Source organism: Psammomys obesus, unplaced genomic scaffold (genome assembly GCF_907164565.1).
Source record: "Psammomys obesus unplaced genomic scaffold, mPsaObe1.curated_primary_1811, whole genome shotgun sequence".
NCBI classification, from domain to species: Eukaryota; Metazoa; Chordata; class Mammalia; order Rodentia; family Muridae; genus Psammomys; species Psammomys obesus.
The window spans coordinates 21,465,969-21,489,286 of record NW_026596079.1 but is presented as its reverse complement, the minus strand read 5'-3'; the positions used below and the strand labels follow the sequence as shown (position 1 = coordinate 21,489,286).

The 23,318-nt window shown below is 41.4% G+C and overlaps 1 protein-coding gene across 3 annotated transcripts in view; it reads left to right on the top strand.

The window, feature by feature from the left end:
* The window catches only part of Col14a1 (collagen type XIV alpha 1 chain), a 220,025-nt gene that overhangs the window by 87,195 nt on the left and 109,512 nt on the right, over positions 1 to 23,318 (top strand). For 2 of the 3 annotated variants that reach the window (XM_055626633.1, XM_055626635.1), the window contains exons 13-19: positions 3,378 to 3,507; positions 6,089 to 6,228; positions 13,617 to 13,743; positions 15,551 to 15,690; positions 16,753 to 16,885; positions 18,272 to 18,331; positions 19,595 to 19,746. In XM_055626633.1, coding sequence (XP_055482608.1) covers positions 3,378 to 3,507; positions 6,089 to 6,228; positions 13,617 to 13,743; positions 15,551 to 15,690; positions 16,753 to 16,885; positions 18,272 to 18,331; positions 19,595 to 19,746 — 882 coding nt within the window. The remainder of the gene's footprint in view (positions 1 to 3,377; positions 3,508 to 6,088; positions 6,229 to 13,616; positions 13,744 to 15,550; positions 15,691 to 16,752; positions 16,886 to 18,271; positions 18,332 to 19,594; positions 19,747 to 23,318) is intronic. The other variant, XM_055626634.1, reaches the window with a different exon arrangement.

Below are 23,318 nucleotides of genomic sequence, written 5' to 3'. Positions count from 1 at the left end.
TAATTATGTAGATGTGTGTATAGGGGTATGGACATGAGTGTGCAGATGCCCGAGGAGGTCAGAGGAGGGTGTCAGCTCCCCTGGAGCTGGAGTTAGAGCTGTTTGTGAACTACCCCAGGTTGGTGCTGGGAACTACCCAGGTCCTCTGCAAGAATAGGAGGCTTGCTTAACCACTGAGCCATCTCTCCAGGCTCCCTGCAGTGTAGGTAATCCGCCAAGGGAAGACATTTTTCTTGCCTGCCATTTTAATTTCATCTATTGTGGATATCTTTTCATTCAGTTAAGGAATATTTTGCACAGTGATTTTATACATAGAGGTTTAGTATTGGTTTGTACAGGCTGTATTTAATTAAGTTCATGTTGTTGCACACAGAGATAACTTACTGGGTACATAGTTTTTAATATTAATGTTCTTACCTTGTCTTCTTGTATGCTCTCCCCACGGCTTCCTTAGAGTTGATTTTGAAAAGTGGTTTTGTTGTTTTAAACACTAGATATTAACAGATAGCTCTAGAGAAACTTTATATATTTTACCACATCTAGTTCATAACTGACTATGTGGGATGCACTGAGTTAAACTTTGTCTTTATAATTTGAGAGGTAGATAAACATGTCTGTTTGATAAGACAGACGTGTGTATGTTTATCTGTGTGTCTGTATGTGCAGAGGCAGCAGAAGTTGACGGTGGCTGGCTTGTTTATTCACTCTTCACCTTACTTTTTTCTTTTTTTGAGATAGCGTCTTTCATTGAACCTGGAGCTCACAAACTGGGCTAGCCTGGTTGGACAGGGAGCCCCAGAGATCCTTTTGTCTTGGTCTCCTCAGAGCTGGGCTTACATACACATGCCATTCCTTCCAGGTCTCCCGTGGGTTCCGGGATCTGAACTCAGGTCCTCTTCCTTATGTGGCGGGTACATCACTGCCTGCGTCATCTCCCTGCTCCCAAAGGGATTTTTGTTTGTATCCACTGTACTTTATGAATATTTGGTTGTCATTGATTTACAGGGAACAACTCTTGTGATACACTCATTCAAGGGAAAAGAAACCATTCTTTCTGTGCCACTCAGAGGTGCCTTTGCTTCTGGATTTGGATAAGAGAGGCAGTTTGGAACTAGGTTTACTGACTGTCAAAGGCCTGCCTCAGATAACTGAGATCCTTAGAAGCCAAAGTATGATTCTCAAGGACACAGCTTTGGTGACATGTATTCCTTATGTTTAGGCTGTTTCTCTTTACTTGCAGTTAAAGTTAGTTTGAGTTTTACTTTGGTAGAAGAGAGAGTTAAATTTGGTGCTGGAAAGATGCTAAGATTCAAGGAAAAAAAAAACAACAAAAGAATAATAGCTCACACACACAACAGCTCAGCAAAACCTTTTGAAACTATGGTAAAACCAGGCATGGTGAGCATGTGAGACCATGGCAGTACTCAAATGTTCAGACATGCCATTACTGATCATTCCTGACAGTACAGCTGCTTTGGATAATATTTTGGCATTTTGAATATGTGTCCTATTTTAAAGATGTGTGATGAAAGAGTAGTGTCTTTCAAGAGTGTTTTCTCTCTCTCTCTCTCTCTCTCTCTCTCTCTCTCTCTCTCTCTCTCTCACACACACACACACACAGTCTTGTTAATTGACACAGAATCTCCTGTAGCCCAACTGGCCTTCTGTATAGCTGCGGATGACCTTGAACTCCTGGTCTTCCTTCCTCCACCTCTCAATGAAATTTTACTTGTTGTAATAGGACACTGTCAACAACAAACATGGTCATCTATAGAGGCAGTATATTTACATCAATGAATACCACAGAGGAATTGCTAAGGACAGTGGTGTCCTTATGTAGCAGCATGATAAATCTTGAAAAGTATTGATAGAGGAGTAAAACCCCAAATTATATTAATATGGGCTTGTATATGTCTAATTCATCCGCCCCCACTTTCCTGGGGGCCAGACAGCATTGTGTATTGTTAGACGCTATAGGACTAAATGTTGAGAGAAATGGTTTCTTAGTTAAGTTTCTGTTGCTGTGATAAAACACCATGAGCAGAAGCAACTTGTAGAGGTAAGGGTTAATGTGGCTCATGCTTCCATATCACGGTGTATCATCAAAGCAAGCCTGGGCAGCATCTTACAGCAGGAACCTGGAAGCAAGACCCGAAGTAAAGGCCATTGAGAAATTCTTCTTAATGGCTTGATCTCCTTGGCTTGCTCTCTGGTTTCTTTTGAAACCTCGGGCTACCTGCCCAAAAGCAGCACAGTGGAATGGCCTCTCCCACATCAGTCAATAATTAAGAAAATGTCCCATCGATTTGCTTATAGGCCAGTCTGGTAAAGAGCATTTTCTCAACTGAGATTCCCTCTTCCCGGATATGAATAGGTTGCATCAAGAGCCAGCAGCGATGGATATGTACAAGCACACAAGCTAAATGAGAGCAGTTATTACACATCAGGATCAGGACCCAGGTGGCAGGCAAGGCTAAGACTACAGAGGACCTTATTTCTTATTGGTATATGTTAGATCTTTCTAGAAAATAGAATCTGAGCTGCACAGCACCAGTTTTTTAATAGTTATTAAATCTGAGTGAAAGCTACATCAGATATTTTGCTACATCAGATATATATGTACCTTTGTTGTGTATGTTCAGATAGTTCAGCATTTAGAAACTCTTCTTGCATTGTGTGACTGGAGAGGGTGAGATTTTATTCTTCCTTCTAAAATATAAAGCCGCCGTCACACATTTGATGTCTAGCTGTCATACAAGAAAGCCTATCTGTATATAGTTTGACAAATTCTAAAGGACAAAAAAGTTCTTTCAGAATGACGAGGCAAATTGACAGGTTGGGTTTCCTGCTGAGCCCATCTCTTCTGAGTACCTGAAGGGACTTGCAATTTTTCCAGATGGCCTCCTTGTTAAATGGAGTGACAAAACTGGCCCAGTGCAATTGAGCTTGAAGCCGAACTGGGAATCTAGCCAGAGTACTGGTTAGAATTAGCAAGCAGTGACAAATGCCCATTTGGCCTTCCATGCTGCTCTGAGGTACACATCTAGAGAATATGTCTAATTCATCCACCCCCACTTTCCTGGGGGCCAGACAGCATTGTTGTTCTGGCTGCAGTTGCATTTGTCCAGCTGTAAAGCATTATTCCAACACAGCATGTGGAGAGACTCAGTTTTATATAGCTCTATATTATCAGTGTCTAACATAAAACAACTTGATGTATACAAAATTCTGACCAAAGCTAGTTTGATGTGGGTGCTGTGAGAGAACACACAGTCTAATTTTTTAAATGAGAAGTGTCACCTTTATTCAGTTCCACTCTTATCAGCGGGAATAACACACACATTGGTAAATGATCTAATTACATGTGCTCTTTTCAGATGAAAATCGGAGAGACCCACACAGACATTGAACTGAGTGGGCTATTCCCCAATACAGAATACACAGTGACTGTGTATGCCATGTTTGGAGAAGAGGCCAGCGATCCTGCTACAGGACAAGAGACAACCTGTGAGTGGGGTTCACATGAAACACTATCACAACAGCCCGAATAAATGTGTGAGATTCTGAATCCAAAATACCAGTTCTGGTGGAAAACTTTCAAGAGGCCACCGTGAAGCAGGAAAACGTATATTTTACTTAGAAGAAGAGATGTATTTCTTTTATCTTGACATGTCATGAGATGTTTGGATGTTAGCACCAGACTCTAGCATCCTTCCCATAAATCCACCTGTGTCTCTCTCTAAATGCAAACGTGCCATGTACTAGATCAGAATAGGGTGGGAAGGTCCCAGAATGTTCTGGAACCACAGCAGCTGAGGCGGGATGCTCAGCTCAGGTTAAGCACTGCTCCAGTGACAAATGTTGTCAGTTCTTCTGTCTGTAAAAGAAGAAACAGCATCTTATGTGCTATGTGCTTGATACAAAAGTCTATGTGAAAATATATAATTACTCAATGTCTATTTTATACTCAGAAATGAATATTTTTCCTAAAATGTCTGGTGTCTTTCTTACATGAACCCCTTTTTATTGTGTTTGGCTTTCAATTAAAATTTTATCAGGAATTCTAATTTAAAACTTTTTTATTTTATTTTTTATAATTTATTCACTTTATATTCCAATTGTAGCGCCCTCCCTCTCATCTTTTCCCAGTCCCATCCTCTCTCCTAGTCCTCTGAAAGAGGGACACCTTCTTCCTTACTGTCTGACCCTAGCCTATCAGGTCACATCTGGCAAGGTCGCCCTGCCAAGGGGACATTACCAAAGAGCAAGCAACTGAGTTCATGTCAGAGACAGTCCCTGCTCTACTTACTAGGGAACCCACATGTAGACTGAGCTGCCTACGGGCTACAGCTGAGCAGGCCGTCCAAGTCCTCCAGGAAGGCAAATTTGTACTTTTCTAGTGTAGTGCCTCATGTTTGCTAGACAGGTGGTATACCAGTGCTATCCCATCGATGAGGAAGTTTGTCTACATTATTAATAATGTTTTAAGAAAAAATATATTTGTGTTTTGAGAATATGATAATAGATTAAGAATGATGGTATGCTAAAAAGGCCTGCCACAGGCCATTATAAACATGGCCCTGTTGATGAGTTTTTGTTATGGAAGTGCAGAAAGTACTACTCTGCTCCTTGGAACAAGATGAGTAGCAGAATATCAATAGTGCATTGTCTTTATGAGTCGGCTTGAGGCTAAAGCATAATAGAACTTTAATGCTAAAGACGTTTTTCTATATTTATTCTTTGTTAGTTCAAGCTGTACTGTCATGTTCTTCAGAGCAATGATTAAAACATCAAATCTGGGAGAAAAATAAAAAATAAAAACAAAACAAATCGCATCAGAAAGTATCTCTATACCACTTGGGGAAGTTATCTATAAAAAAAAACTCCAACTGTCTGTCACAAAGAATGCTCGTTTATCTAGGTGCTTAAACTATGTGCAGCTCTTTCCTATGACTTGTAGCCAGAGGGAGAGAAGGAAGGCAGGACGGAGCATCAGTTCAAAATGTTCCCAAGCGGTGCTTTTATGTTTCAAGGAAAATACACTTTTTCCTGCTATGTCACCACAACGTAATTGGATTCTAGAATGACATAAAGCTAAGCGTGCACGATGCTTGATTAACATCACTGTATTTTACTTGCTACACTTTGTAGCTCCTTAAGCGTTAAAATGACCACTAACTCCTGAGAGCTCTGTCGTGTCTGAAATCAGTATGCATGGAGGCAATGAACACCTTGACCACCAGAGGGGAAAGCAGTATCCCTTGTGGCTGGGAGAAGTGGTATAACTCATCTCCAAGGCTTTTATTCTGTTGGTTCAAACAGAGCAGCAGCTGAGGTCTTGGTGTGTGCGTGTGTGCATATGCACGCCTGTGCGCCTGTGCGCCTGTGCCTGTGTGTAAGTTGCATACTTGATGCTGCTGCTATTTCTGTAACCAGTTACTTGTCTGAGTTACCCTTCCCAGTGCTCTTCTGTTGCTTCTAACTGTGACTTTGGCCGAGTTACGTTAGTTTTGTCACCACTACAATAGAGATGAAGCTGCTACTCTTGCAGTCCGACGTTACAGTTTAATGAGGTGACCTGGTACTTGTTAAGCTCACAGGGGTCACCTGGCCGATGACACTTACTGCTGCTATGAATCAGTGAAATCTCAGCAAAGGTTCAGAAGCTATGGTTGTATGCACAGAAGACAGCACCTTCTTTCTCTCACACATGGAGACACATGTGGTAGTTGAGTGGATGAGCTCAGACTTGGTGTTAGGTGTGTGGGTTCTGGGCTGCTGATTTCTTATTTTTATCCTGCCTAATGCAGAAAGGAATGGGGAGTTACCCAAATCCTGCTTCTTTCTAAGCATGTATAACTTTCTGTTGCCATTCATTTTCTACATGGAAAAGAGTTTCTTTGTTACGTATGCAACTTAATTGATTTTTTTATGGGACAATTCCTGGAGTATTTTGGGGTTATATTTTCTAAGTGACTATTTTTTCAATAAGAAGTACTTTGAAAGTCAAGGGTGTTCTTTATTGTGTTTTCATTTAATTTAAATTATTTCAGTTATTTAACGTTTCAATTCTGCTCTATTCCCTTAGTACCCTTAACCCCACCAAGAAATTTGAGAATCTCCAATGTTGGCTCGAACAGTGCTCGTTTAACCTGGGATCCCACATCTGAAAAGATCAGTGGTTACAGAATTGTGTACACCAGTGCAGATGGGACCGAAATCAATGAGGTAAGCTATGGGGCGTGGCGTTTTTCAGGTTGTTGTGTGGTTGTCAGTTATGGCCTTTTAATCAAAGCCTAGGGGACTGAGAACATGCTAATATCCCTTCCCCCGTGCAGTTCTTAAAAGCTGAGTGGTCATGAGGCTCAGCTGGGTTTTGTGCCTTTATAACTCTGAAAGACACGATTTTCCTGTTTCCTTCTTTCTGTCTCTTTCTTTTGGATGCTGGCCAAGATGTAAATATGCTTTTCTTCTGATTCTCCATTATTCTCTCTACAGCCTCCATTCCCTGCTGTGTGGCAGCTTGCTGACATGTTGCTGGGCTCCATGTTGGTAGCTGAAATGGCATGGCTTTCTAAAACTCTATTCTCCTCCCCCAAGCAGCGCTGAGATGTTCAGCTTGTCTGCCATGGAGATCTTTCTTTTTTTTTTCTTTTTTTTTTAATTTTATTTTTTTCTTATCAGTTACATTTTATTAACTCTGTATCCCAGCCGTGTCCTGATCCCTCATTCCCTCCCAGTCCCTCCCTCCCTCCCTCATCTCCACCATGCCCCTTGCCAAGTCCACTAATAGGGGGGACCTCCTCGCGATCTTTCTTTTTAATCAATGAAATTGTCCTTGAGCTTCAGCAAACAAATAATACTAATTATACAATAATTATATTATATATAATTATAACAATATATAATTATAATAAATATTATAACGAGTGTATATATAATATTATATAATTATATAATTATGTGTATATAATATGTAATATATAACACTCATTTTCTTTCATAGTTTGTGGGGTTCAGGAATTGGGAATTGGATGTACTTCTGTCCTGACATGTAAATGGCTTGAGCTGGCATGATCTCAGTGACTTTTTGCATGTCCAGTCCATGGTCTAGGGAAGTTGGTGCAGTTGAGCTGTCATGTTAGGACTCCAAGGCGCAGCTTCAGGAGTGTTGGCTCACAAGTCCCAGGACACATATCCAAGGAGAGAGGAAGTACTTAATGGAATTATATCACCTTTAGTAATATAGACTCGGAAGTCATTTAAAGTCAGACATGATCACCCATACATACAATCATGCACTCAAGAAACTGAGGCAGGAAATATACTATGAACTCCATAGTAAGCTCACATCTTTTTTTTTTAATTTTTTATTTAACTTTTATTAATTATACTTTATTCATTTTGTATCCCCCCATAAGCTCCTCCCTCCTCCCCTCCCGGTCCCACCCTCCCCCCCTTTCTGCATGAATGCCCCTCCCCAAGTCCACTGATAGGGGAGGTCCTCCTCTCCTTCTTTCTGATCTTATTCTATCAGTTCTCATCAGAAGTGGTAAGCTCACATCTTAAAGAGACATTTGGTGTCATTGCTGTCATACACGATTCTTTGACAGAAAATGTCAGAAGTTCCTGCCTAAACCTCGTTCACTGTGGGAGAAACACTGACTTTGCGTACTGTGGGTAGCCTGGTCGTCACGTAAGAGGGACCTATGGATGGGAGATATTCACTGGTGTGGCTCTATCTGAAGACACAATAGGCCAGGTGAATGGGGCGAAGAAGCGTGTGTCTTCACAGACTCAACAAACTGACTCAAAGTTCAGTGCAGCTCTCTCCTTGAATAAATGGGAGCTTCACAGACTCTAGAATTTAAAGCTAAACTCTGACTTAGAAAAGAACTGAGCTTTTGCAGAAAGATACTCAGAAATGACAAAACTTGCTAAAACTTAAGAAAATATATTGTCTTGTGTGTGGTGACTAATACTTTCAGGAATTATTTCCTTAGAAATATGATTTTAGCAAGATAGCAAGGTTATTTTTGTTTTATTTTTCCTTATCTTGGTCCAGGAAGCTAAGAAAAAGAGGGAATTATGGCAGATTACATCATTCCTATTTTCTGACCAAATAAAATAAGTGTTTTCATATGTTGAAACAATTTTTTTTCTTCAATTAAACTCAAGCAATATTGTGCAGTGTGTATTCTCATCAGAGTCATTGTGTAATGGAATGTCAACATGGGCACATTTTCTAACCTGGACAAATAATGTTCAACCCTTCTTCTCAGCCTTCAGAAATCTAAAGAGTAAACAATTCCAGTGAGTCTGGGGTAGGTGGGGGAAAGTTGCTTTGTTTTTAAAGATAAGAGCCCTGAGCAGTAAAGCAATTAAGATAGAATTCCTGAGCTATAGATGTTTTGTTATTGCCTTCAATAAATAAGTTATTCTCTCAAGAGCTGCACAGTTAGCTGTGTAAGAGAGTCAGGCAGATAATGGACACAAGAGGAGTGTGGTAATTAAAGTATACAGTTACACACCACTGCAAAGAGGTGACCTTCAGCTAACATCCCAAGCTAACTTAATCTACAGTTGGCACTCCCATTTTTTTATGTAGAAGATACTATGTGCTGAAAGAAAGACAATAATTCAAGACCAGTCAGCTAATGCCAGTGACAGGGACGACGGGAGGTAGAGATGAGCATGATGGAGATGTATGGCCACTGGAGATGCCTTCCTTCTCAGCACCGGCCATAGAGAGACGGAGAGAGGAGGTGTTTCTGTTAGATTGTGGGACGTCTGAGCAGATTCTCATGATTCCTATTTTTACACATAATTTGTCAAGTTAAAAGTTGAAGTATTAAAAAAAATTGAAGCATATTGCTTAGAAGCCTCTGTAGTCAGCTGGACTGTGGAGATCTAAAGCAATCTTTGTGCTATCCAGAAAGTCCACAGACCACAGCTCATGAACCAACTGGATGGAATGATAAAATCTTCAGAAATATAGAATTATATACAACTTAGGACCTGTGGAGGTGATTGGCTTACTGAGTCCTTGAGAATGTAAAACTTTGAGCTCCCATCATGTTCAAGAGCACACTCAGAACCTCAAAGACCTTGAAAGAGCATCACTTTGCAGCCAACACTCCTGGTCTGTAGAAGGTTTCCTTGGGTACTGTTAATGCATGAATACAGAATAATCTCCTGGCCCATGGAAATCACCACTTCAAGATAATAAAGCCAGATCTGCACTAGCAGAAAGGAACTTTTGAAACCACCCTCTCCCTAGAAATAGTCACCCTTAAATAGCCAGGGTCCTTCCTTTTTTGAGGGGTGATACTGAGGACTGCACCTAGGCTCTACCACTGAGTCTTTCTTTCTTTCTTTCTTTCTTTCTTTCTTTCTTTCTTTCTTTCTTTCTTTCTTTCTTTCTTTCTTTCTTTCCTTCCTTCCTTTCTTTATTCTATCCTTCTTCCTTCCTTCCTCCCCTCTCTCACTTTCTTTCTCTTTTTCTATTTCTTCTTTCTTCCTCCTTTTCCATCCTCTTCCTTTCTTCTTCTTCTTCTTCTTCTTCTTCTTCTTCTTCTTCTTCTTCTTCTTCTTCTTCTTTTGGCTCCACTGAAATTTGGATCAAAAGAAAAACTTGTTTTTTTAATTTGAAATATATTTAACGCAGAAAAGACACAACCTGCCTTAAAGTAAGAGATTTTGTTTCTTTTTGGCAAAGACTTCCAAGTTACTTGATGGACATATTATTAGGCTACAAGAAATTGGTGATGAAGCATGCATACTACCAACAATAACCAATCTATACCAGAAAAATCTATCTCTGCGTAAGTCATATTTCTACAAGTACAGATTTTTTTTTTAAATTATTTTAACCAACTTATGCTAAAAATAACACATGCTGGGCTGACTTCAAATTGGCTGTGTTGCTGAGGATGGCTGTGGACTTTTGGTCCTCTAGCCTCCAGTTTCCAAGAGCTGAGATGACAGGTGTGTGCCACCACAGCCAGTTTAATGCCTTTCCTGGGGAATGAACCTAGGGCTTTGTGAAAGCTAAGCATAGCTACCAACCGAGCTACTCCCCTAGACCTAGGAGTTCTTAACAGTTAAAAAAGGTTACAAAATTTGAATTAATCTTATAAGTGAATGAACATGTTACCAGTTCGTAAAAGAAAGCAAGAAATTCAGGAGACATCCAGGTTCTTGAAGATGTACATGACTACTTTCGTCTCGGTGAGCCGTGTGCTGAGCAGTTGGGAGCTGACCTCTCAACAAGGAGCTTCCAGAGTAGATAATGAAGAAAAACATTAAAAATGTCCAGGACAAACAAAAACTTGGTTGGAAATTTGCCAACACAGTGGAGACTGACTGGTTCAAAAACTCCCAGACATTTGAAGCTCTCGTAAGTGTACTGAACTGATATTCCAAAAGCGGTTTCAGTAAGTACGGGAAAGTGAGTTCTCTCGCAGAAAGCTATTCCTTGCCTAAGAAAATACAATTCTAGGGGTGAGACCAAGAGGCCACCTAATAATGAACATGAGTTCTACCAAGATTGACCTATGACTGGGAAGGTTCAGCAAGTGGGGGCATGTGTTAGCGACTGGTATCCAGAGGAGCCTGCAGAGCACAAGAGTAGCCATACTGAGGAGCTTCAGGGACTGTTAGCTGGCTTGGGGCTCTAGCTCCTGGATTTGTTGCTTAAGGAGTCTGCTGCTTCCAAAAGAACAGATTACATGAAGAATAAGACCTCAAGAGGAGACCGTCAACAATGGAGAGCTATCAAAACAAGCTCAGAGAGGACTAGGGCTTTCAGACGCCACGCAAAGATTTTTCATCCTCCTTAGGCCGATGCTCATTCCTCGTACAAAGACGAGGTAGATAGATGCAGATGAAGATGAAGCAGAAACTCCGTAGGCATAAGATGAGACTCTCCCTAAAACTTCACTCAGAGGATAGTTTGCCTTATTAGCTATTTACCCAAACCCACTCTTGGCTAGATTTCCCTCTCCCGAACACCGAATACAACTGTATAGAACTATCTATGTTTGATGGTTATGGGTGTGTGTGTGTGTGTGTGTGTGTGTGTGTGTGTGTAGAAACATATTCTTTGTAGATTGTATCTGCATTGTGGCGTCCTAGGTTCCTGGGTACATTGTTAGGAGTGTGCGGACAGCTCAAGCCAGGTGGACTCTCAGGTTGCAATTACCTATGATTGCTTGCCTCAGAGTACACCTCAGTGTTTCAGCTGAGATACCAGGTCACCCAGACATTCAGGGTGAAGAATAACCATGGCCACTGTTTTCCTTTTGCTGCCATTGACTTTCACAGAAGTAAAGTCACCATTTTTTAGACCATGAAATGTCAGTTTTCAACAGCTGTGAATCCATGGCTCAGCCCACATCTCTCATTTCTCAGTTAGTGCTCTCTCGTCAACCCGCCCCCTGCAATTAGACTGCAGGGAAGTATTTAGCTAGACTATTAATAAAGTTCTTAAATTAGCTGCAAAACAATGGCATCAGAGTCATTGTTGTCATTTCTTAAAAGTCTTCTCACGTGTCCTAGTGTGCTATCAGTAAAATCACCTTCAGCTAATAGTTAAAAATGTATGGCCTTATAGGCTGAGGTGGGAGTTAGCTCAGGTGGCAAAGGGCTCACTTAGCATGCAGGAAACCTTGGGTTCAGTCTCTAGCACTGCATAAATCAGTCATGATTTTTTCCTAAAATCCTCTAGGCAGAAGGATCTGAAGGCGATCCTGAGCTATATAGTGCCCCCTTCCCAAACAAAACAGTACAAGAAAAGCAACTAGTAAAAATGGCACATAAAGCTTTTTATTTAGTGAAATAAGTTAATCATCTTGGCATTTATATAAAACACAGTCTTTTAAGAGGTATATAAAAGGCTTTAGCAAATGAGAAGAATTCTTTTTAGCAGGTACATATACTACATAAGAAATACATGGTGTTACGCTTATGTGCATTTTTCCCTTTAGACTCAGTGAACCTAAGAAATTGGTTTTGTTTTTATGTAAGTTTGATATCCATATAAGATTCCAATTTGTCACAGAGCTGAGACTTAAAAAGAAAGTTAAGGTGATGCTGATCTACCATTTGAACGTTTTATGGCTCAGAAAAAAAATTAGTTACACTGCTTAGCCTCAGGTTCTTGTTTGGAAAGCCGTAAGTACCTAGAGTGTGGTGAGGGAAGGCAGGGGAAAGGGCTCTGAATGAATAATGTGTTTTTTCTTGGACTTAGCTACAACAGTTCAGAACATAAGGAAACAATGCATAGATACCATTTTTGAAAATTTACACTGAATTAATATTTGAAATATGAATTTGTGCATTTGTGCACTTAAATAATGAAACATGGTAAAAATATATTTAAAACAATAGGGTTTAGAATCTGAATATCTGGGTCTAAGTCATAGGTCCTACTTTGCATACTCTTGGGCAAGGTCTTTAACTAATTTTTCTATCTACTAATGGAGCATAGAAATTCATGTCCTTGGAGACTTGGTGCGGATCAAGCGATTGCTTAACACAGTGGCTGCAGACAGCGCCCAGGCAACACTAAGCAGTGCTTTCTAAGAACCATCTAGAATATTGCTGATCCCTCAGGAGGGGATGGTCCTCATGGCCATGCAACACAGCAGGCCGTAGGCATGTAGTCTGGCTGGTCTGCTTCTCTCTGCCATGTGGTATCAGCACAGAGGACTTGCATCCCTCAAGGAGCTTGGCTGAGATGACGCTGCCAAAATCACCTCACTGCTGCCAGGTATCTTAGTTGGAGGCTGCAAGGCTCCAGCTGGCTGTCCCAGCCTTGCAGACGCCTCAGGGTTTCAGAACGGTAAAGTAGAACCCTTTCTTCAGGTTAGCACTCCTTTTTCTTTCTTTGGTTTACACTTGATTCCTCAGAGAAGGATATTGGTTTTGTAACTGGTTCTTAGTTCAGACAAGTCCTTCTCTTAAAAAACAAAACAAAACCAAACAAAAACCAAACTTCTGTAGTGTATCCACCTTGATTTTTATCTACTCAGTTTATTTAATAAAAGTAAGAAGGAAACCGAGTCATAGGCTCATCCAACAATTAGACAGTGATGAGGGAACTAATCCAAGTCATGCCCACGGGGCCCGCACTGGATGCGGAAGACAGATGGAATGCAAATAGATCCAGACACAGAGTGAGTTCAGGTGTGAATAGTGCCAGGAAGGAACAGCAAAGGCAGTGTTAGAGAGCAAGTCTGCTGACAAATGCAGACAGGGAAAACCTCCCAGGGAGGCACATTTAGCATAGTTGTATAGGTGAGGAAGGCTGAATTTTGAAAAGAACTGAGCAGTAAAGTCAAAGACAAGACGAATTACGTCTGCAAAGACCCTAGGCAGAAAGAGGTGGGAGCATGCTTACACTGCATATACCTTCTGAGAATCACCCAGAGAAACAGCTGGTAAGCAGTCTAAGGTCAGAATTTGCGCACATGGACACTCCCTGGCTTTGTGATTCGGTGTTGCGCTTTGCAGTAGTGATAACCCTCCAGCCAGCTGAGCAGCAGAGAGTAATAAAATGACTGATGCAGTCTGAGAGGATTGGACATAGACTCTGTGGTTACTCTGTTCTGCAGGTTGAAGTCGACCCCATCACTACCTTCCCTCTGAAAGGCTTGACCCCCCTCACGGAGTACTCTATTGCCATTTTCTCCCTCTATGAGGAGGGGCAGTCCTTGCCTCTGGTTGGAGAGTTTACCACAGGTAAGCCTTATCCTGGATTGAAAGGGCTTCAGAAGCAACTATTTAGTGAACCCGTGGCAACCTCCTCCTCTGAGACTTTGAATCCCTACTAATTCTTAAGATATTACCAACAAGTGAACAATCAGATAGCTAACATGTGCTGGCTGATGCTTTTCTATTAAAGTAAGGAAGAGAGAGAAAATGCCACCTCCCTTTTTGAAGTTTAGTTCCTTGTACTCATGCACGTGCGGGAAGCACTAATTTGACTCAGTGGGTTAAAAAAGGACATAAAGTTAGGGGCAGGATGTAGTGGGGAGTCCAGGAGGAGTTGAAGTGGGGGATGGATATGACAAAAGATATATTGTGTTCATTTATGAAACTTTCAAACAATAAAAAATGCAGAAAACATCACTTATAGGAAAGTGTACCCTGTTGTCTAAACCCTTTCCCAGTTTCTTTTATTTCTTAATATAAAACTTTTACACTCTCCTTCCATTCATGTGTGTGTGGGTGCATTAGGCTGAACTCCAAAATTACTGATACCAGACAGTTTTCTGCCAATGGAAATGACTTTTCAATATTTAACTTAGATGTAATGTACCAGAGTCCAAAACTTAACCTAACAAAGAATGGTTGAAATGCTGAAATTAAACAGAAGGCATGGAGACACTATTTTCCATTGCATTCTGTAGCTTCCCTGTAGACAGGGAACATTTTCTTCTGCCTTACAGTGGCAGCAATCCTATTTTCCTTCCGAATTTATTGATTACACTTGGAAACAAATATGTTTCTAAACGGAGGAAATTTAGGGAAAAATGGAAATTAACCAAATTCTTCTTATGGGGACTCTACTTGGATTTCTCAGGGTGCCCTAACAGAGTTTTCAAATCACTGATTTGAAACATAATCAATGACTGGAGAAATTACTCTGGGCACAGTATGCTTTCTGAGGTAAATTCCCAAAGTGATGCTGTGAGGTGGTGGAATGAGTGACAGACAATGTTTTCTCTCTGGTGCTGCCCACACGCCCATGTTAAAAAGGAGAAGGTTCTTCTCCAGGACTTCATTCACTGCCAAGGAGTGATTTGAATACTAAAATGTAGAGAGCTAACATGGAGCATTTCTCTAACCTTTAATCCTTTCCTCAAAATACCTTCGGAATATAATGCCTGTCCATAATAATGGATATGACATTTTTACTTTAAAACTGTGTTCATGCGTGTGTACATGCATGCGTGTGTGCGTGTGTGTACGGAGGCCAGACAACTCCCTTGCATGTCATCCTCAAGAATATCAGCACTTTCTTTGAGATGGTGGCTCTCATTGGCCTGGAGCTCACCAATTAAGCTAGACCAGCTGATGCGCAAGCTCCAGGATCCTTCGCTTTCTGCCTTTTTAGGGCTGCTGTTAACCATCAGGGACCACCTCATACAGCACTTTCACATGTGTTCTGGTGTGGGGTGGAGGGCGAACTCGGGTCCTCGTGATTTTGACTGAGGTATGCACTTTGACCTGCCTTACCAGCTCCATTTTTACTTTTCGTACTTTATGAAAATGGCCCAATATAAACAATGTAAGAAAGAGTTCTGGAGTTACTGGGGAAATTTTCAGGGAACATTATTTCTGTGGTTTCCCTAATCTATGGTGTTGGAAGGTGCTGGAAACAAACATTAAAGCCACACTAGATGGATCGAGGCTGGTTCCCTACTCTGGCTTTCCCAAACCAAAAACTCCCTCAGTCTTCCCATCCTATAGCCTCCGGGAAGCTGGTTGAGCTTTGTTTCTTGCCTTCTCACTTCTCAAACCCAATCTCCTCCGTGGCTCACAGAGGAAGTTCCTGCCCAACAATACTTGGAAATTGATGAGGTGAAGACAGACAGTTTTCGAGTGACCTGGCATCCGCTCTCAGCTGAGGAAGGACAGCACAAGCTGATGTGGATTCCGGTCTATGGCGGGAAGACCCAGGAGGTGAGTTGACTGAACCACAGCAACAACTGATCCTGAATATAGTCCCCGGAAGTGAAGGTCTATAGCTGCACCCAGGTTGGTCTCCGTTTTAAAATGGACTTGAGAACTGCAGAAGGAGCATGCTTTGTTTTTGTATTTTTGAGACAGTGTTTCTCCATGTAGCCCTGGCTGTGCTGGAACTCACGCTGTTGACTAGGCTGACCTCGAACTCAGAGATCTGCCTGTCTCTGCCCTCCCGAGTGCTGAAAGTAAAGTTGTGCACCACCCCCACCCAGCCAGAAGTAGTATCTTGCAGGACACAGCATTTGACATTTCACAGGCATCAAATAATTCTATAGTTCAAAGATTAAACATGGTACCAGGGCTTTAGTTATGTATCTCAGAATCTTTGACCCTCACAATAATATTTAATAAAACTTTACAGTCAACTTTTACAACATTAATAATACAGTTGTGACAGAAGTGAAAGCAATAAGATCTCTAGTTTAATTTAAAAATGATTTCAGCTTTTCACTGTTTTATTCAGTTAGCTCTTACTCATAAACATATTTTCATTTCCCATTTTTTCTTTTTAAAAATTATATTCTTTTATTTTTGAGATTATAGTATGATTACATAATTCCCCCTCCTTTTTCTCCCTACAAATGGTCCCATATGCTCGTTCTTGCTCTCTTTCCAATTCATGGCCTCTTTTTCATGAATTGCTTTTTGCATGCATATATATTATCTGCACACATATTTTATCCAAGGTTCAGGCATCATTGCTAGAGGGAACAGAAAGATCTTGAGAACCAGAGGATCAGGGAGTTTGCTGTGAGAATGTGTCTCCTATGAACATTAGAAGCTATACCCACCAAGTCTCACCAGCATGGCTGCACAGATGTGAGTTGAACAAGGAAGACAATAGCAGACAGAGGAAAGTGGACACGGCAAAGACCACTTGGCCTCAGCCTTACAGTTCAGGAGAAATAGTCTTTCCCAGGGAAGAGCACACCAACATCAAATGGTCACCCCCTCCCTTTTTAAAGTAACCTTAATTACTGGGCACCAAATGCTTTCCAGGTTTCCCTGAAAGAAGAACAGGACTCCTATGTTGTTGAGGGCCTGGATCCTGGAACCGAGTACGAAGTCTCACTGTTAGCTGTGCTCGATGACGGGAGTGACAGTGAGGTGGTGACCGCTGTTGGGACCACACGTAAGTCCTGGATTGGCCACACTGAGCTTTAGTGTTCACTGTCCACACTGACAGCCTGTCTTCCCCATCAGGCCTCAGGGTTTCTTTGATTCTCCAGAATTTGTCTTATGTCTTACAGACAATGGCATTCATGTGTGAAGCATAATAATTTCACAGACTGTCATCACAGTGAAGGCGTTGACCATTTCTGTCATGTCCATTTTATTCTCTAGCACTGAACACTGTATTTGTCTTATCTTAATTGTACCATAACCACTCATTGAGCAGAAAGATAGATGAAAAGATGGATAGATGGATATATTCATAAATGAACAAATTAGAAAATAAAGCAGATATTAATGATGCCAAGAATTTCTGGAAGCTTTCAAGTTGGTTATGTCCAAGTAGGTTATGTCCTTGGTTATAAGGACATTTTGCAAAATTTACTCTCTGATTGATATTCGATTGATAGTCTCTTCTTTTTTTCTTTTTGAAATCATGTATTAACTAACAGCAGCCTTCTTTTTTAAAAAACAAAGATTAACCATCTATTAGATTCTCTTAGATGGCATTCGGAAGATTTGTTGGAGAGTGAAGTTGGGAGATGCTTCTGTATGAACTGAAGCGAGCATGGTCCTGCACAGGGAAATCCTGAGCCCTGTTTGTCCTGTCAGAAGCCGCAGAGCTAGAATCAGTTGACCTCTGAATTGTACCAAAGTGAGATAGAGAGGCTGAGCCTAGTACCCCTGTGTCTTCAGCTGATGGGAAAGACTGTCCGTTAAAGAGGCTGTGACTTCAGAAGAGGCAATTCCCAAAGCTAGGAGACGTGGGAAGCCTGTTTGCTGACCTGCTCGATGGGTGCACTGATCTGCCAGTTATTACAGCAGGGCACCCAGCCGCTCCATTCCAGTGTCCACCCATGGTAGATTCTCTGCTGGTGATTACAGCAGGGCACCCAGCCGCTCCATTCCAGCATCCGCCCATGGTAGATTCAGGCCACAAAGGGTGCACCGCCTGCCTGAGCTCATTGCCCTCTTGGGTGGTCTTTCCAGGCAAACCGTTTTTACAACTTGGTCTGTAATTTAATTATCTTTAATTATCATTGCTATGCCCCTATTTAAAAATTAACTGTGAGGTCTCATAATTTTGTAGATGTAATTCAAGTGCTTGTCTCAAGTCTCTGCTGAGACCCTGACACCTTTTTGGGTTACCTCCCTTATCCGTTGAAACGACCTATATGGCTGCTGTACAGCTCACCTCTTCTTCCTTAAAAGTCACAGTCATGTTTGTTGTTGGAAGAAAGAAAGATAATAACAGTGCAGTTTCCTTCAAAAGTTATAGGAAAGTTTATGCAAATGTATAGAATATCATCTTTACATAATTTGTAAGTAGTGAATTTTCTTTCAGTTGATGATTTTTGGACTGAAACGCCCACAACTGTAGAACCTACCAGCCCTGTGACTTCAGGTGAGGACACACAGGGGACTGTTTATCCACCATAAGTTTGATTTAAGTGGAGGTTATGTTTCCTAGTTTTATTTAGTTTTTGTTATAGATTGGGAAAAAAATGTTCTTTCCTTGTTTTCTTGAAAACAGTTCACATGTCACCAACCTTTGAACTTTACATCTTTCACCAAGGACCACTCAGTCTCCTAGTTCACCATCACTAAAGCTCTCTGAGTCCTACTGTCATCTTGGATTCACACTCACCTTTCTGAGGCCGCCAACACAGCAACACCTGCAGAGGTCTTTGTGTCAGTCGCTTCTGTTGCTCTCTTGACTTATGTAGTGTTATTCTCTCGCCATTTGTCTCCTCTCTCATCTAAGTTTTTCTTTCTCTTTCTGTACACCTCCCAGCCAGCGCTCTGAGTTGAGTCAGTAACACACACCCTTATCTCCCTATCTAAAACACGGCTGTAGCTCATTACCCATTCACCCATTCATTCATTTATTCCTCAGCTAATCTTTATTTGGACCCTGAGCTTTCCTTATTGGAACATACAAATTCTCTCTTGGTAGTTGCTGTTTTCTGTTACACCATTAAGTACCCCCCCAGCTACTATGTGTCATTTTTACAATTTTTCGCTACTTGATCATGCATGTATCAAAGATCTTATGATGTTTAAGACGGGTTCAATGAATATTCTTATGAAGGAGTGAATGAAGTGAAAGGAAATGTGCAATGGAGATGGTGAGAGAGAAGAAAGTCAGTGTAGAAGAGAGAATTTTGGAAAATGGAATATATGAGGGAAGGGACACCTTGGCAGATGAAGATCGATATTCCAGTGAATACAGGTGAAAAAATTTGGGCAAATATCTTAGGAAAGATACTGTGTGGGGGAAAGAATAACTTGTGTGGGCTGAAAAGATAAAGGCAGCCTGAGCTGGGGAGCTCTTCTTGAGTGAGTAGTGTTAAAACAGGCCAGTGTGTGAGTATGGGGGGATGGGCAGGTAGATGGATGGAGATTGGTGAGATCTGGTACCCCATGCCCACTTCTCTAAGAAGGTGCTAGCATGAGGTTCTTAGGACCATGCTCCCTTTTGAGTTTGGTCCAGTGGCTTTCCTTCAGTTCTCTGTCAGCCATGAACGTGGAGGTCCTGTTTTACATGGGTGTTCCTCATGGAGCTGCACTGAATGACGCCGGATGCCACTCCACAGACAGTACCTGTGTCTCATTTTGGGGTATGATGGCCTACAAGTTCTTTAATCTGTGGTTGTATTTATTCCAGTTCTCCAGACAGGAATCAGAAACCTGGTTATAGATGATGAAACTGCCACTAGCCTGCGGGTCACATGGGACATTTCTGACAACAATGTGGAGCAGTTTAGGGTGACCTACCTGACAGCCCAAGGGGACCCTATGGAAGAAGTGGTAGGAACGGTCTGTATAACTGTGGCTGACCAGGAGTCCCAAGCCTTTGTGGGTAGAGCTGCCATGGCTGTCTGGAGAGATGCGCACAAGCTGCCCTTCTCATTACTTAATGACTCCATGTCTGCAGAAACTAACGTTCTTGCTCAATCTACACTTCACTGTTGGTTTCGTCATGTCCTTTCTAACTCTAAAACCTGCCCCACACAGTTTGCTTCAAGCTAACCAAGCCTCTGCAGCTTTCTATTAGTATTGCCTTTGCTGGTTGCCCATCTGTTAACCTAAGGAGGGTTATAATAGAGCCATTATGCTAGGTGTGGTGGCACGTGTCTATGGTTCCTAGGGAGGCTGATGGAAGAAGATCACCTAAGCTTAGGAGTTGGAGACCAGCTGGAAACACAGCTAGAACCTATCTATTTCAAGGCTAGCCAAATCAAGGACAAAGGACCATTCCACACCTGTATTTGTACACATGTATGTAGATTTGTTTGTAAAATTTCAAGGCAGGCATTAAATGTTTTTGCTCTTCGGAATCTGCTGTAAAGCCTTTAAGCAAAGTACACAAGGAAGGTCTAATAGACATATTTTTCACTGACATCAACTAACTTTAAGCATTTTTATAGCTATTTCTCATTTAAAAAAATCATGGTCATCTCTTCTCAAGGCTTTGTGATGCATTTTCTTTAAGTTGTTTTAGGTGCATTTCTATGTGGCAAAGCTGGTACACTCTTAATCATGGCCATGTTTTCTTAATTTCTATTATGTTGTCCCCTTTGGAATTATTTCTTATAAACATGTCCAGACCAAAGAGAGAACTCCAGTTTCCAGCCAGAAGCTGTTCAGCTTCTTACAGTTTATGCTCTATTTCTTACCATGATGTATCACTACAAAACCTGTTCCTTTTCTTGTGTCGCTTTTAACACTCTAGGCAGAAATTCTCCAAAACTCATCATTGCTCAAGAATAACATTGCCCCCACCTATTTTAACTTTGATGAAAAAATTGTTTGATCCCAATGTTAGTTATTTCCAGGTGATGGGAGAAACAGTTCAGGGCATAGTGTTAGGCTCCAAGACTTTGCACCTAGTGAATAGCCAGCAGGTTCATGCCTTTCATCTGGCAGTGTTTCTGGAAAGTCAATGCTTGCTCAAATGATTTAGCTTGCATTGTAATTTCTCTCTGACAATAAAACATTCCAAATGATTCTTGACTGGCAAATTAAAAATATTTTTGGTGTGCCAATTAAAAATATAATTTGGATTCAGAAAGGCAAATAGGACGGACATTGAAAGAGGGAGAAAACAGGGAACAGGACAGAAGCCTACCACAGAGGGCCTCTGAAAGACACTACTGTTTGAGGTATGAAAGCAGATGCTGAGACTCAGAGCCAAACTTTGGGCAGAGTGCAGGGAATCTTAGGAAAGAGGGGGGAGATAGAGGGACCTGGGGGGGACAGGAGCTCCACAAGGAGAACAACAGAACCAAAAAATGTACACATAAGGGTTTTTTTCTGAGACTGATACTCCAACCAAAAACCATGTATGGAGATAACCTAGAACCCCTGCACAGATGTAGGCCATGGCAGCTCAGTGTCCAAGTGGGTTCCCTAGTAAGAGGAACAGGGGCTGTCTCTGACATGAACTCAGTGGCTGGCTCTTTGATCACCTCCCCATGAGGTAGGAGCAGCCTTACCAGGCCACAGAGGAAGAAAATGCAGCCAGTCCTGATGAGACCAATAGGCCAGGGTCAGAGAGAAGGGGAGGAGGACCTCCCCTATCAGTAGACTGGGGGAGGGGCATGGGAGGAGATGAAGGAAGAAGGGTAGGCCTGAGAGGATATGAGGGAGGGGGCTATAAATGGGATACAAAGTAAATAAACTGTAATTAATAAAAAATAGATAAATTTTAAAAATGTAATTTGGTAGCCAGGCATGGTGGCATAAGCCTTTAATCCCAGCACTCAGGGAGGCAGAATAGGTAGATCTCTGTGAGTTTGAGGCCAGCCTGGTCTACAAAGCAAGTCCAGGACAGCCAAGGCTACACAGAGAAATGCTGTCTTAAAAAAACAAACAAACAAGCAAACAAACAAAAAAAGAAATTTGGGCATTTTATTTTCCCTAGTATTATCCCACTAATGTAACTTGGTTCCTAAAAACAAGAACCCACAAAGACTTCCCAGCATGAGAAACTTTCCTTTTTGTTTTCAAGAAGCAAATTTAGCTTCTTGGTGCTAATTCCTGCTGATCTGGAAAAAGTAGCAATTTAATCTCTCACGTGTACTTGTAAGCCCTGTACAGTAAAATAATAACAATATTTACTTTGGGTGGCTTCTAGATTGTGTTCCCTTTTTAAAAAATTAGCACTATTTATATTTGAAAAACTTGAATACCTAAGTGAAAGGAAAATGATGAAAAGTCTTGATCTGCCCAGCTAAATAAATCTTTGAAGAAAATGAAAAATATCGATAAGTTTGCTGTGCAGCAGTCTTTGTTTTCCACCACATAAAAGAAATCCTAGTGGGAGTCTCAAATTCCCAGCTCCTTTAGTGAATTCTAATTAAATTAGATTTACGCCTGTCACTTACAGGCTTTATTGGTTGAAAGACTGGCCCAAAGATTGAGAATTTATAGATGTATTTTATCAAATGCTACTGCTGTATAAATGCAATAATGTATTATTTTAATTCTTCAACTCATTAAAAAGTGTGTGTGAGACAGACAGACACACACACAGAGACAGGATGGGGTGAGGGAAGAGCACAGGAACATGAGCAAACTCATTCCCCCGTGAAGGCCTAAGATGACTTCTGCCATCTTCCTCTATCATTCACTCTTTTTCATCAAAAAAAAGGGTCTTTCATTGAATCTGTAGCTTTGCATATTACTAGATTTGATAGCAAGCAAGCCTCCAGGATCTGCCAGTCTCTACTCCCCTAGTGCTGGGGTTATGGGCATGTGCTCCCATACCCAGATTTTTATGTAGTTGTGGGGACCTGAACTCAGGTCCTCATGTTGGGCCTTGAGTGCTTGAGCTATCTTCCCCCATCCTGCATTACTAGTAAGACAGAAAGTAGGATGCGTCTGAGTTTAGAATACAAAAGTAAAGTAGGACAGTGAGATGCAGGTCAATGACAAAGTTGAAGGGCCTTGAAATTGTGTGGATCAGGTGATATCTTAAAATAATGATATCCGGGTTGGAGAGATAGTTTAGTCAATAAAGTGCTTGTCTTGCAAGCATGAGGAAGGAGTTATATTTCCTAAACCGTGTCAAGCAACAATATCAACAACAGCACTGGGTGTGGTGGTGTTCTTGTAATCACAGCCCTGGAGAGGCAGGAATGGGTGGGCTTGCTGGCTAGCTCTCCTAAACTACTCAATAAGTAACAGATCAACAAGAGACCCGGTCTCAAAAACAAAAAGTGGGTGTGCCTGAGGAATGACATTTATGACTGCCCTCTGGCCACCACATACACATGCTTACACTTGTATGTCCATCCACACATATATTATATACCTGCACACATATGATGGTGCATACAAACACACACACACACACACACACACACACACACACACACACACACACA